The following is a 15389-nucleotide window of genomic DNA, read 5'->3' as shown; positions in this document are numbered from 1 at the left end:
GTCTATAATCAAATTCTATGTCTTTAATACAATAACTCATATTCTCAGGAGTGTTTGGGGGGGGGTGATACAGATTGGGGGCAGGTATTAAGCAAATGGGAATTCATTCCAGTTTAGTTTTCATCCATTCAAACATTTGCTGAGCACTTAACACAGAGTTAGGCACTTCCGTCTAATTTCATTCAATGATAAAAATAAATAAAACATATTCTAGGAATCCTTTGTTATTCTTCATCCCTCCTGGCATTTCAAGGTGAGGCAGGAGAGGGAAGCTCCCTCCATGGAAAGTTTCCTCCCTCTGGATTCCTAAAGCCCTCTACTGCTACCACTTTTATGATACAATAGATCCAAAACTATAATATACTAGAGGCCCAGTGCATGAAAATTCATGCATGGGAGAGCAGGTCCCTCATCCCTGCCTGCCCTCTCTCACAGTCTGGAAGCCCTTCAGGGGTGGAAAGCAACCTAGCGATCAGGGGAAGGTCGACGCCCCATCACACCTCTGCTGCTGCCACTGCCAGCTTCACAAGCCTCCACCGACCCTGGTTACCTGAGCCTCAGGCAGCCCTGGATGGCTGGGCAGCTGCCATTCAAGGCTTGCCTGCACCTCGGGCCAGCCCTGGGCGGCTGGGAAGGCAACATCTGAGACTTGCCTCCACCTTGGGCCAGCCCTGGGTGGCTAGGGGGCTGAGGGGACTGGAGGACTCCAGAGGCAGGTACTCCAGCGACGCTGAGAGAACTGGGTGCTGCCATCTTTGAGAACATGGCAGTCAATTAGCATATTCCCTCCTTATTGGCTGTGGGTACTGCCAACTTTGCAATGGCATGAGGATCAATTACCATATTCCTTCTTTATTAGATAGGATATTATTATTATGTAATTACTAGAGTCCCAGTGCATGAATTCGTGCATGGGTGGGATCCCTCAGGGTGGCCTTAGGGGATCAAGCCAAAACCCGCAGTCCAACGCTGCCTGCAGCTCCTACCTGCTGCTCCTGCTCATGTCTGCCCCACTGTGCCTGTCTCAGGCTCACGCCCAATCAGTCCTGATCAGCAGAGGCTCACACTGCAGCAGCAGCAGCAGCACTCGCCAGTCATGAGCCTTGTGTCTGGCACTCTCCAGAGGGGAGTGGCCTGCAGGATTGGACTGAAACTGGCTCTCCAACATCCTTGTGGAGTCCTGGATTACGAGAGGGTATAGGGCAGGCCAAGTGACCCTACTGGTGCACAATCGGGGCCTGGGAGGGACCATAGGAGGGCTCCAGGGCATGTCGGCCCCCCACCCCCCATCCCGGTCTCGCCCAGTCCTGGGGAGACTGGGCCCGATCGGGGCCAATCAGGGATGGCCAGCCAGCCGAGGAGGGATCATGGGAGGTCTCCAGGGTATGTCTGGCTCATCTCAGTCCCAACTGGCCACATCCCAGCAGCAAGCTAACCTACCAGTGGGAGCATCTGCCCCCTGGTGGTCAGTGCACATCATAGTGACTGGTCAACCAATCAACTATCTGCCTCCTGGTGTTCATTGTACGTCATAGCAAGCAGTTGAGTGGCCTTAGCATATCATTAGCATATTGCACTTTGATTGACTGAACAGTCAACTGGTCACTGGACAACCAAACACTTAGTATATTAGGCTTTTATTATATAGGATAATTGTACTTGCTTTAATAACAGCTAGCATTTGTATAACCATTGCTAGTTTTAGAATCCTTTTTACAATGTGACAGGTAAGCCTGATGACACTGTGTCAGGCAGGATTGACAGTGTTTTCATCCTCCCCATTGTAGAAAAGACTGAGGCTGAGAGAAATGGCTTGCCAAGGGTCTTCCAGCCTGTACATGGCCAAGCTGGTTCTCAACCAGGCTTCTGAAATCTAGTCTGGTCTTGGTACACTCTCTTTTTATGCTTAGAAATCTTGACCTAGCATGGAGATAGCATCAAATACTTCTGCAATTTCTTCCCGATCAGCACAATAGTATGCACAAAATGAGTATCTGATTAATGGGCTATGGGAAAATAGAGACAGAAGCGGGGAGAGAGCTGAAGGCCGTTCCTTTCCCCTACACCTCAGGAGACATAGCTGGATTCTTCCTAATAATGTGTGTCAAATGTTTTCAGCTATTTCTGTTATTTTAATAGACTGAGCCAGGACATGACACTATGAATCAAGGTCATGAATTATGCCATGAAAGTATGTGGGAGTGACATTGCTGTCAGAATCAGAGAGCTTGACCATCTTGTCTAACATACTTAGCAGTGTGCCAAGAAAAACAGCATTGTGTAATACCAATAAGCGCTTATGCCAATAACAAAAGCCACCATTTATGGAGTGCCTAGTTTGTGCCAGGCTTTTAACTAGGGGCTTTATATAAATGATAGCTAATAAGAGTGACAGCTAGAATCTATCAGATGCTTCTCCTATGTCAAGCTTTATAGGCATTATCACATTAGATAAAGGTGACCAAATGTCCCGCTTTTGGCAGGACAGCCCCGCTTTTCAACAATCTGTCCTGCGTCCCGTGGCGTTTTTAAAAAGTCCCGAGTTTTGGAAAGATCCTTTTAACTTTTTGAAGATGGGACCTATCATCACCCTGATTTTACCAATGAGCAACCTCAGGAAGGCTGTTACCTGCTCAGGCTTATAGTCAGAAGGTGGCTGGCTGAGCCAGGTCAGTCTAATTCCAGCACCCACTGCAATATGCTTTTGCCTCCCCCTATGTCACCTGGAATGGACCCTCTTCTGCCTCCTCAGAGGACTCTCCAAGGACCAGATTCTTGCTCACTCTGACGAGATGCTTACCTTCTTTGCTGTTTCAAACTCTAATCCTTCTAAAGCTTCCATGGCCAGCTCACGCCAATCAGTGTCTGTCACCCCCAAGCAAGCAATCTGGTAGGCTTCTTTGAACATTTTCCTCTCCAGATACTGGTACATGGGAGCAGACTGCAGGATTGAAGAAAAGAAGATTATTTTCAAAGCAATGGAAAGAGTCAGATTCATACAAAGCCTGACTCCATATGTGTGCACTGACTTATTTACAAAAGCCTGCAGAGCAATGCTGCAATGGTTAATCAGTACCCTTCTCAGCCACACCCCAGTTCACCCTACATGCCTTCCATTCTGCCACCTCCTTTCAGAGCTGAGCCATGCTCAGCAGTACAACCCTTACCCATTCTTCCCTCCTCCACCGGCTTTTCCCACCTCCAGGCCTGCCTCTCCACAGAGTTCTCCATCATCTGGAATGCCTTTGTCCCTCTTCACCCTCTGGAAAGTATCGATTTGGCTTTCAAGACCCTGTTAAAGTGTCACTTCTTCTGGAAATTCTTCACTGACCCTTCAAATAATATCATGAATGGTTCCTAATAACTTCTATTTGTAGGCTTTTGGATCTGTCCCAACAGTCCTGTGTCATAGGTATTATCACTCCTGGATGATAGCCCAAGACTGAAACTCAGGGAGGGCAACTGATTTGTCTAAGGGCACACATTAGCCAAAACCGGTTTGTCTCAGTGGTAGAGCGTCGGCCTGTGGACTGAAAGGTCCCAGGTTCGATTCCAGTCAAGGGCATGTACCTTGGTTGCGGGCGCATCCTCGGTAGGGGGTGTGCAAGAGGCAGCTGGTGGATGTTTCTCTCTCACCGACATTTCTAGCTCTCTATCTCTCTCCCTTCCTCTCTGTAAAAAAATCAATAAGGGCACACACTAGTAGTGGCATATAGAAGATCTTGGGGCTGGAGCCTGGATGACTTCTTGGGTATGTGTGTGTATGTGTCTCTATACATGAGAACAAGTCTGAGTTGGGCCTGAGTGTCTTTCATAACTAAAGGCCCTCCCTTGTTTTAGGCCAGTCAGTGGGCTGAGGGAACTGCGTCTTTCTGGATTCCTAGGCAGTGGAAATCAATCAGTCAGAACCTCTGTGCTAATGGTTCCCAAATGTGGAGCAGAAAGTGCTGTTTTCTCCATTTGAGGCCTTAATCTTTGAAATTTCCTGTCCCATTTTTTGCTTTAGCATTGAAGGAAATTTCTTTTTAAGCCATTCCATCCTCTCACAGCAAGATGTGCCTGCTGCTGAGCACTCATCTTTCCTCCTGCACCCTCCCTTCAGGTAGCAGCAGGGTATGGGCACAGGAACAGTTGAGCTAGAATCCAGGCCTAGCTCAGCCATATCCTAGATGTGTGAATTTTGGGGTCAATTAACTTCTGTTTAGCTCACAGGCTACCATGGGCAAACAAGAGAAGTACTTTGAAAATTGATAAAGTGCTGGGCAAAAAATGAGCATGATCATTGGATCCATAGTATTTTCTCATCACCAGCTCCTCCCCTTCTCACAAATCCTCCAGACTTGTATCCACCCCCAACGTTCCCTGTTTGAAATACCTTTGCTAGTCCTCTCTGCCTTTCCAGACCTTTCAGGGCTCAGATCAAGTGTCACCATCACCTGGAAGCTTTCTAACTCCCCATTCACAATGAGCTTTCCTTTCTAAACTCCTTTAGTGAGCACCTTCTGTTCCAATTTAGTCCTGTTTTGTAATGTTTAATATTTTAACACTGTTGTTAATAATAATAATAATAATGATAGAATTTGGAGCAGACAAAACCTGAAAGAGGGATGTCTTTAACCTCACTGCACAGAAAACAAGTGAGACCCCAAAAAGTGAACGGAGTTGCTCAAGGTCACAGCTAGAGTCAGAAAGCCAGTACTCCTTTCCCTAAACTCCTTCCCTTTCCCCATGCTGAAAGCCCCATGAGGGTTGGGCTTGCCCGGGAGGCCCCATCTGAGAGTGGGAGTTTTAAAAATACCCTAACTGAACAAATGCCCTCTGAGCTCTATTTTATCTTGCTATCGCATTCCAAGCATGAAGTCACCACCCGCCCTGAGAAGCCCGGCTAGGGCCTGCCGCCCTACTTGGCAGCCCTGACAAACCATTTCTTGCACAAGATGATGTAAATTTCGAAAGGAAACCAGAAATCCCCAGAGTGGGTCTGATGCTTTCTCCCTCCCCACTAGGCCAAAACCACAGGATGGCTGGAGGCAGAAACGACAGATAAATAGCCTTTGTTTTGAGGCTGCCTTTCCTAACCCTTGGCAGTTCTGACCTGCTGCATCAGCAGGATGGCCCTGGTGCAGCCATTGGGGAGGGGGAATCTGGCTTCTGAATCTTTAGAGCTTGGCAGAGGAAGTCCCAGGCTGCCCCTTCAGCTCCTCTTGTCCCGCCAAAGTCAGGGAGCAGCAAACTGTGTTTATCTTGAGGTCAGCATGGCAGTCTTAGTAGAAAAACTTTCAATCAGCAGAGCATGTTTGGCATGATTGAGGAAGATTGTGTTTCTGATGGAAGTGGTGCATGAGTCGGGATGGGGAGCAGATGAGGACTGCAAGGAAACAGTCCAAAGGGGTTGTTCTTGCCCCTCTTTCTGCTGCCACTTCTACCCACTTCTCTCCCTTCTTTCTCTGCCTTTCTTTCTTTCTCTTTTCCTTTTCCTCGGTCTGAATTGCCCTAATATTTATTGAATCACTGCTCTATGTTAGATACTAACAATCCTTACATCAATGAGTAACATAATCAACTATGAGGAAGAAATGAAGTCCAGTTCCACCCTTTACATGAAGCCAAGCCAGGGCAAGGTGTGTGGAGGGGATGTAGATTAATGTAGTCTAGCTGAAAGGCAAGCTGGAAACATGTCTAAAAATCTTTCAAATGTAGCATAAGTAGCCTTTGGCCCAGCAATTTCACTTCTAGGAATTTATATCAAGGAGCTAAGATGGGATAGGTACAAAGACTTAGCTATTCATAAGAGCAAAAAGCTACAAACAGCACAAATTTCTAACTACAGGGACTGAGTTCAGTAAGTTGTGGAAGATCAGGACAAAAAAATAATCACTAAAAACAGTACGGGATGGAGGTGAGGCAGCAGGGAGGAAGGTGTGGCCATAGCAAAGGTAAACCCAACACCAGGGATCTCATGCACTGTTGGCGTGAATATACCAACCTATACAGGAGATAAATTTGTACTGCAGCATTGCAAAACTGTTACCAGTGAGGGAAGCTGGGCAAATTGTACAATACAAAGTGTCTCTGTATGATATCTTACAATTATATGTGAATCTACAATCATTTTAGCTAGAGAAGGACATTTATTAACATGGAGCTATGTTTCTAGTAGATTGCAGAGTGCTAGTTAATAGCCAACAATTCATACAAAGTGATGGGTGTATAATATGTAAATGTTAGGTTAAATCAGAATATGGAGATAAAGGAAAGTAATTAAGTCTCTCCTATTTATAGTCCACAATCAGTAAAATAAGTGCAGTAAATCTGAGGTTTCATCTACAGGAGCAATATTTATAGTTAATAAAAGTCAAAACAACATTATTCACAGTACCATTCCTCTTTTAAAATGTTATATACATCTAGAGGCCTGGTGCATGAAATTTTGTGCATGGATAAGGTCCCTAGGCCTGGCCGGCGGTCAGGGCCAATCTGTGGGGCAACTGGTGGGGCAATCAGGGGACCCCCACTGACACCTGCCTTGGCTGGCCTGGGGCCTGTGGGCTGGGGGCAGCTCCTCCATTGAGCATCTGTATCCTGGTGGTCAGTATGCATCATAGTGACCAGTCATTCCACCGATCATTCTGCCGTTCGGTCAATTTGCATATTAGGCTTTTATTATATAGGATCTTATACTCCCAATTATATATTATGCATACATTACACATACATATAGAAAAAGTCTGGTGGATAATTTCCAAACTATTTAAGAGTGATTCTCTCTTCAGGATGGGATTCTGAGGGCTAGTCTCTCTTTGATGCTTATCTTTATTTCCTGACAGTTCTACAGTGGGAATGGCTCACATTTCCACCTCCCATTTCTATTCTGGCCTCCTACTAGAGTGAGGGACTTGTGCAGATAGTCCCATGCTCCCTTTCTGGCTCACAGACCTCAGCCCCCACACCCCATTACACTATATTATCTTTCTCTCACATACAACGACCCCTTCAAATGCTTGTGCATATACCCTGCTGGACTCAGTTTTGCTGGCTTACTTTACTCTGCCCCAAGCACAGCTCAGTGAAACACAACTATGTCTGCTGATAGACAACTCTGTCTGCTGCATACCTCTCCCTGTCCCTACTAGGAAGTGGGGATCAGAAAGAATGGAGGTTCAATGATGCTGCATTTTTTGCCCAAAGACACACAGATTGCATGGGATGGAGATGGGATTTCACATTCAAGTCCAGAGTGCCTTCTATGATACCTCAGCTATCATTCTTGTTTCTCTTCCTTCTCTCCTCACCACTCCCTCCCCAAGGAACCAGTGAGGGGCGTAGCTTTCTTGGTCCTGCCACTATTGAAAGCTGACAGACATCCCGAGTTACCTGTGGCACCTCCACAGCTGATATGGAGAAGGCATGCAGGCAGAAGATCTTGGAACCGTTGTAGCCGACCACAAAGCCCTGCAGCTTCTGCTGGTGCACGGGGAAGGTGCTAGCTTTGATGTTGAGGTAGCCTCCTCCCGAGAAGCAGAGCATGTCCTCACACTGCGTGTTCCAGGCCACACTGTTGGCGTTCGGTTCCTGAGGGATAAGGATGGTGGGAACTATCATCGTAGGCTTTGGCACAAGTTCTCTTTTTAAAGCCTGAATCACATTAAATTGCTAACAGTGGGATAGAGGGAAAGGGAAGAAAAGGGGATTGGAAGAAATGGATAGGGAGATAGAGGCAAGCACTTCTATGCACTTTTGTGTTAGAATTTTTGAATAAGCAAGCATTCGTTTTGAATAAAAATTATTATTCCCAAATATTAATCATTACATAAAAAGTGAGAAAATCAGCAAAGTAGATTCTACTTCTGTATGGAAGAATGTTTAAAGGAATATATTCTAAAGAATTAGTCTTTCAGTGGGTGCTTTATATTTTCTGTTTTTTATTTGCCTGAAATTTTCTTTTGGTTATGAATATTTATTTTTTTATAATAAAAAAAATAACAGTGGGATATTTTAAATTAAAAAAATAATATATTTTCTCCACATTTATAATCCACACACTGTAAAAATACAATCACCCTGGGAGGTACTCCCTTGCCCCACCTCCTCTCAAAGATTTCTGCTCAGCTCTAGAGACTCAGGGACCAGCAGAAGTTCATATCTTTCTGCCTAGAATATTTTACAATGACTAAATATTTTATAATGAGCATAGATTATTTTTATAATGAGAAAGAAAACATATAACTGTTTGATTTGCAGGGGTAGGGGCAGAGGAGAGAAGAAAAAATAGCTGGAATGTTTATGACCCCTAGCAAGGGCTGAGAATTACCTTTCCTGGCCTACTACAGAAAACCCTCAGTGGGCTCAGGGAAGGACACACACCTTTCCTCTCCTATATGGTTCTAGGCTGGACACAGATTCACACCTGGGAACTGCTAACCTACCTACAGGGGGTTGTATTAAGGCTGGGGAGATGAGAAGTATTATAATACTAAAGGCTTATCTTGTGGTAGGCACTATAGTGTCTTACTTAGTCCTGTAGCAATTCTATGAGGGGGAATTATTAGTTCTATTTTAGAGGTAAGAAGAAATTGAGACTCAGAGAGGCTCACTAACTTGCTTGAGAGATGAAGGCAGAGCTGGATCCCAAATCTGTCTGAAGGCAAAGCTTATGCTCTTTCTTTCCCCTAAAACCACTCTGCCTCTCCCCAGTTATGAGTGAAATGTTATCAACTGGGAGTCACTGGAGCTAGTGGTAGCCAGAAACCTCCTTTCAAATAACTGAGGTAGCACCCTACCGCAGAACCCTTCCACCCTGCTGAATCTATTGCTGAGGACAGGGAGGAGACCTCAATCTGACCATTATACTGGGAAAAATTTAATGGTTGAGAAAGCCAATCAGTGGAGGTTTTAGCTTTGAGGGAACTCACTTCAGGAAAATAGGCCCTGACCACTTACAAAGCCCTAAAGAGGCAAAGAGCAGCACTAAGTCCAGTAGAAAGCCAACCAGGCACTGGGCATAGAGCCTTTGGGCTCTCTTCTCTAATGACATGCTTCCTCCAGCCACAGGATCAAATGATGTGTAAACAATGTCTATCCGCAAAACAGTTCACGTTTTGCTGGCTATTCTAGCATCCTTGTGAAATAGCAGGGAGGGCTTCCCTCATGTCTCCCCTTCCTTCAGATGACAAAACTGGGCCTATTTCCTTACTGTGTCTTAGATCATTCAAAGATGCAGGCAGCTTCCAGGAGGTGAGCAGCAGACTTTTTCAAAATCATCATCATCACTTTAACCCATACACTGATAGCCTGCAACATGCCACACTTAGATTTATTATTATTCATTTACTGCTCTCAGTAATCTTGTAAGAAAATGTTACTTGTCTATCTTACTTGCAACGAAACCAAAGTTCAAAGAGACTCACTCTGCTCCTGCAACTTATTTATGGGAGGGGTTGGCTGTGTCTGGGGCCTCTTAAGACTCTGCACCCCTACTTAGACCCTTACACCTCACTGCTCCTTTCAGAGACCCACCTGGAATCCAGAGCATAAGCACCTCCTATAAGGACTGGGAAGCTAGAGGAGGGTCTCTACTCAAAGGATCATGTGTTGGACACTCCCTGGGACTTCACCTGAAAAAGCAACTCCTTGGTGTGAATGTCATAGACCAAGCATGTATCGTTTTCATCCACCACGGCCAGCTTTTTTCGGGAGGCGCTCATGTCTAAGCAGCGCACGGCTGTGGCCTGTTTCAGTAGGACAATGGCAAAGAGATTGTCCACGAAGATCTTCAGAATCTGGCAAAATTTCAGAGAAAAAAGTGTGAGTCACCATGGCAACAAGACCCTGGAATACTGCCAGGCTGTTGGAACCCATGTGTTCTAAAAAAACACAACTCCCACTAATTTCACTAGAGGCTCTGTGTAGAGAAAAGGACTCATCAAAAGAAAGGGATCAGGGCTTATCCTTAGGAGAACAGAGTGTGGTTCATCTGAGGTCACCAAAGTAATGACATGTTGGCCCCAAGACATGACAAACTTACTTGAAAGTCTGCCTGACTGGGGATTTGTTAATGACATTACCCAACTGTAGGGTTAGGAAACACAATTCAGCAGAGGTCTGAGTAACTAATACAGGAAGAGGCTACTGTAAACACTGACAAGACATCTGGTATAACCACTGCAAAATGATGATGATGATGATGATAAAGCAATCAGTAATAGACTATTTTTGATAGTTCTGTAAAATATTATCCTCATTTGTAAAACCTGAATCTCAGAGAGGTGAAGTCACCTGCATAAGGTCACACAGCTAGTGAGTAGCTAAACACAAATATGACCCCAGGTCAACCTGCCTCCAAAGTTCATGCTTTCAGGTCTCCCACTGGAGGTGACATTATGACAAAAAACACATTCCTCCCCTTTGATATTGATATTCTATGCTCCCTGCTAATGCATACTCTATGACTCCCATCCTCAGGAAAGGCCTGACAAGCCACCACAAGCCATCTGCTAGACAGCTTGGCTCTCAGGCTAATGCAGTTACATTTTTACTTTCAAATTTCCATGAAGCCCACTTAGAACTTTTCTTATTTTGAGCAAAGAACACATACAGAAAATGGTTCGACTTTGTATAACTTAGATTTTCCGCATCTATTTGAACAAAGGGCCCATTTTTCTTATAATATCTAGTAATAGCCTACAGACCAGTTCCTTTTAGGACACAAGCTAGATCATACTGTCTTAATCCATTCACTGCTCTAATAGGGATCTGACATAAGGAATTATCTCTACCTCCCTCTCTACCAAGCCACAGAAACTGCTCCTCTAACAAATCTCCCACCATCTGGGTGACTTTTAAGCCCACTAATCTACTCAAGTCTTGGCCCAGATGTGCAGTGCCAACACTGCCAGAATGGGGCATGCTATGAGTCTGAGGACCACCTCTTCTTTGGCCTGAGGCTATCCTTATAAAAGGTAGCTCTAATGTGCCCATGAAAACCTATCTCATAACTTGACTGGCTGCGTGCATCTGCATGCTGATAGACTGATGGGGCACTCACCTGTCCATTCTTCAGGCCCACCAATAGACCTTCCCTTCCTGGAGGGCCACCAATCACCTTGATGTAGCGGATGAGAGATTCCATCTGCCACTCACGCTCTTTCACTCCACTGAAGGACAGGCACTGCAGCCGTTTCTCCTAGAAAGCAACCCCCGCCTCTGTATGGACATTCAACAGAATAAGTGTTCCCTAGCTCTCCAAAGGAAGTCTGCCTGCCTAAGCATCCAAAAGCACACCTGTTTGCCATTTCTATACTATAAACCTGTGGTACCCCCAAACAGCTTAAAGTTCTAGACTTTTAGAGATATTTTAATAATATTTTATATCTATAGTGATACCTAAAGGAATCCATTTTATCACTTCCAATAGACCTAGTTTCATGAAACAAAATTCACCTCTACTTCCAAGAACGATGCTGGGTTGGCCTTCTCTCAAAATCTTTCCAAAATTCTCTTGGCATTGACCTAGATATTTTCTAGGAAGCTCTAAGTTGAAAAATTTTTTTCTGTGGGGAAAAAATCTATCAGAAAGTAAAAACTCCCTTTACTGTTTTGAATTGAAATATAATACATTGGTGTTTTTTTTGTTTAACTGAAGGATATAATAAATTTTTATGTGTATATGTTTACAAAAAAAAAATCAATCTTCATTTTGTGGGATATCAATTTAGGCTTTAAGTCATTAAGAGATACATAATTCCAGTATAACAAAGTGCATTGTTTTTAATACAAAAAAGAAGTTGTCTCCTGTTTGTGGCCCATGAACTTTCTAGTAGAGTCTGACCATATAGATGTCAACAAAATAAAAGCAATAACCAATTCCTGATGAACTAAAAGTCCCGAGTTGGGTACCTTCTCCTTTTAGGAAGCCTAAGGTGGATTCAGTCTGATCTGCTGCTGCTTACCTGGCAGAGGATGATGTGATCAGAACACACCACCAGGAGGTTGCATTCAAACTTTTTGACAATCCTTTCCTTTACCCGGTAACGCATGTCTGATGAATCATCTGAATACAACTCATAGATGATGATTTTTTCTGGCACTTGGATAGCTAATCGATTTTTGTAGATGGCAATTTTCTTGACAAGCTCTTTGCATTTAATCCGAACTGTCAACGGTACAAAAAAATCCAGTTCTAGTAAGAGGTTGTTAAGTAAGGTAGGCGGCAGAGAAATGAAAAGCTATCATTTACTTAATGCTATTGGCAATTAAAGGAGATGCTCTCATCGAAAAATCTTTAGAGTGCCTAACATTTACAATCAGCTCTGTTAAACACTGGGATCCAAAGTCTTATATAATCTTTGTGATCCAAAACTTACAACTGAGTATGGAAAATGAAATGCTTAATGCTACCATCACTTGCTGAACATAAATCTAAACTCCTCTGAATGGCACTAACGACCCCTGATGATCAGAAGCCCACCTGAATGACTTCCCACAACTCTGGTCACTCTCCAAACACCACCCTTAACAACAGTAAACCATGTGTAATTTGTGGAGTACACTAAACTCTCACACTCATTATGAACCAGATGGAGAAAATGTTTCCAGAAAGGATGCTTCAGAGCTGTCCAAGTGCTACACCCTCAGCATCACTTTTGGAATCTTTAGATGGGGGTGCTCCTAGATGGGAACCAAAGAATGTCTGTCATCTGAATCTGCAAGACAACTCCCAACCAGAATCCCTATGTACAGGCATCTGGCAGTGTGCAGTGTCCAGTATATCTGGATATGAATACACTTGAAACAAGTGGATTCTTAGCCTCTAACCAGCCCACCTCCTTGGGTGAATAGAAGAAAAGACTGAGTTTGGACTGACTGCACTAGGCCTGGAACCCTGATCTGATTGAGCTTGTGGTACCCCACTGACTGATTAACTCTGGGGCAAGGACCTGCCAGGAGGCAAGTTGAGATGTAGCTGAGGGAGAAGTACCCCAGAAGTGCCTCTGACCAGAAAGAATGCAGGTCCACAAAGACCCATGCAGGTCAGCCACCATGACTCTGACTTGTTATACATTATCCTCCCTTAGTTAAGGAGTACATGTTCCCCTGGAATTATCTGCAAAATTTTGTGAGTGTGTGGTATTTTTTGAGAAAGGGTTTCTTGCTTTCATTAGATTCTCAAAAACATCTATATTTCTCCTCACCCCACCTCCACACACACACACACACACACACACACACACACACACACACAAATAATAATAATAATAATAAAATAATAGCAAGAATCACTGGTCCAGCATGTTTCCAAAAGACCGAGGAGAAATATTTCCTACCATTTCACTTGCCCTGTCAGCAGTCCTCTCCACTACGCCGCTCCCAAGTATCTAGAGCACATGTGTCAAACACAAGGCCCGCGGGCCAAATCCGTCCCGCCAGGCCTTGCAATGTGGCCCGCACCGCGCTGTCATCACTGCACTCCGCTGCGTTTCCATCACAATGACAGTTTATGACTGTTCAGTAAACCATTCGGCCCGCGATTTAGGCTGGATTTTAGATTTTGGCCCCTTCTCTGATTGAGTTCGACTCCCCTAATCTAGAGGGTAGAGGGACTCTACCTTTCTGCTCAGTGATCAGGTGCTGCACGATGACATCGGTCATGCTATCCCTGTATGCATACCGGTCCTTATAGAGCCCATGGACAGTGCTGAAAATAAGCTGGTAGAAGGAAATGGTGCCATCCTGGCAGCCTACCACCTGCAGGGAAAGAGAGGTGTCAATTCCCAGGTCTCTGTGGAGAAAGAGTCTGCCTTCCCATTTGTCAGGAAAAAACATCAATGATTTGACTGGCTAAGCAGGCCTGAAGTTCAGTTCCTACTCAGACAATGGCCCAATAAAAAACGAACTCCCTCTTCTTACCACATAGTTGGAATCAGGCTTCACTTTACAAGTCCACACCCAGGAGTTCTGCTCCCCAACAGTCCCGAGCCGCACTCCATCCTTGGTGAAAAGGGATACTTGCTTGTCTGACCCTCCCAGTAAAATGTACTCCCCTTTAGTGAAGTAGCTGACACAGCAGGGGTCAAAATTCAGTGGCCGATCCTTCCCAATCTGAGAAAAGAGAACATACACTAAAGGAAAAAACAACTTCTGAATCCTGAAACTCAATAAATATTAGCTATTATTATTATTATTATTATTATTAAGCCATATCCCTTTAAATATCAAAAACACTTAAAATGCCAAAAATACACAAGTTATGCCTAAGCCTAACATAAGATTTACTTCATCATCCCATATTTCATTCTAAATCTTCCCAGAATTAAGATACTTACACAAGAAAACAATTTTACTGTTCCAAATAAGTTGGGGGTTACTTTCTCAGAAGACTGAGGTTGCTTACTAGTCAAAAACTCAGGGATACAACATGACATTATATTTCCCATGGCCTGACTTCCATATTGAGCTTTTTTTATTGTCACTATAGCAGCAAGACCCCATTTCCACTTAGCATAGTGTGGTTATTTGTTCTAGGAAACCTCTAATACCCAACCTCAGTGCCAGATACATAGTAGATGTGCCAATAAATATATATTAAATTATTACGAACATACATTAAGTGGATAAATACTAGTAGATAGGACCAGGGAAACTGGATGCTAGATAATTAAAAAGATGGTTCTGAGAAAACAGCCATAGGAAACTGAGAAAATTCTTAATTATCTACAACCTTTATTTTTACTTGACTACAAAAGAAATGAGCAATGGTAAGGTGAGGCAGAAGAAATGGCTCCACATTAGGCTAAACATACCTAAAACCTCACTTCTGGCATGGTAAGTTATGAGAAATAAAGATGCTGTTAAACAAAAGGCTCCATTGAAGTGGCTGCATTTCTCATTTGCTTGGCTGTGGTAGTAAACCATCCCACCATCTTCACTCTAATCCTCAATGTCTCCAGTCTCCTAACAGATTTCCTACCACTAGGCTCTCTTTATTCTAATCCACCCTCCATAGAAATAAGGAATTCTCTGAAACAAGAATCTGACCAAGTCGCTTCCCACCTAAATTTATGGCTCCGAAATACTCACAGAATACGATATACAGTCTTGTCTCATCTTCCTTTCTAGCACCATCTTCTCTCCACAAAACTTGGGACCCAGTCACCCTGAACAACTCACTGTTCCCTGAGTTGTCATCTATTTTCATTCCTCCCTGCCTTTTCAGATGCTATTTTCTCTGCCTGAAACACCATTCCCAATGCCCTCTGCTTAGCAAACTCCTGCTTATCCTGCTCAAAGTCACCTCTATAAAATCTCCCGTCTCCACCAGGCAGTGATGTCACCCTTGTTTGTGTCCCTATAGCTACCTCTCTGTACAGCTCTCTGTCATGCCATGTATCACT

The 15389-nt window shown here is 44.1% G+C and overlaps 1 protein-coding gene across 4 annotated transcripts in view; it reads right to left on the bottom strand.

The window, feature by feature from the left end:
* IFT122 (intraflagellar transport 122) overlaps window positions 1-15389 on the bottom strand; it is a 71163-nt gene that overhangs the window by 25722 nt on the left and 30052 nt on the right. For 2 of the 4 annotated variants that reach the window (XM_036431184.2, XM_036431185.2), the window contains 7 exons: window positions 13906-14097; window positions 13605-13743; window positions 11949-12151; window positions 11045-11182; window positions 9615-9779; window positions 7375-7572; window positions 2801-2941 (listed from right to left, as the gene is read on the bottom strand). In XM_036431184.2, the coding sequence (XP_036287077.1) occupies window positions 2801-2941; window positions 7375-7572; window positions 9615-9779; window positions 11045-11182; window positions 11949-12151; window positions 13605-13743; window positions 13906-14097 (1176 nt within the window). The remainder of the gene's footprint in view (window positions 1-2800; window positions 2942-7374; window positions 7573-9614; window positions 9780-11044; window positions 11183-11948; window positions 12152-13604; window positions 13744-13905; window positions 14098-15389) is intronic. The other 2 variants (XM_045579205.1, XM_045579204.1) reach the window with 2 other exon arrangements.

The sequence above is a fragment of the Pipistrellus kuhlii genome, unplaced genomic scaffold (genome assembly GCF_014108245.1).
Source record: "Pipistrellus kuhlii isolate mPipKuh1 unplaced genomic scaffold, mPipKuh1.p scaffold_m20_p_11, whole genome shotgun sequence".
NCBI classification, from domain to species: domain Eukaryota; kingdom Metazoa; phylum Chordata; class Mammalia; order Chiroptera; family Vespertilionidae; genus Pipistrellus; species Pipistrellus kuhlii.
Note: the sequence above shows the minus strand (reverse complement) of the source record. Positions and strands in the feature narration are given on the sequence as shown.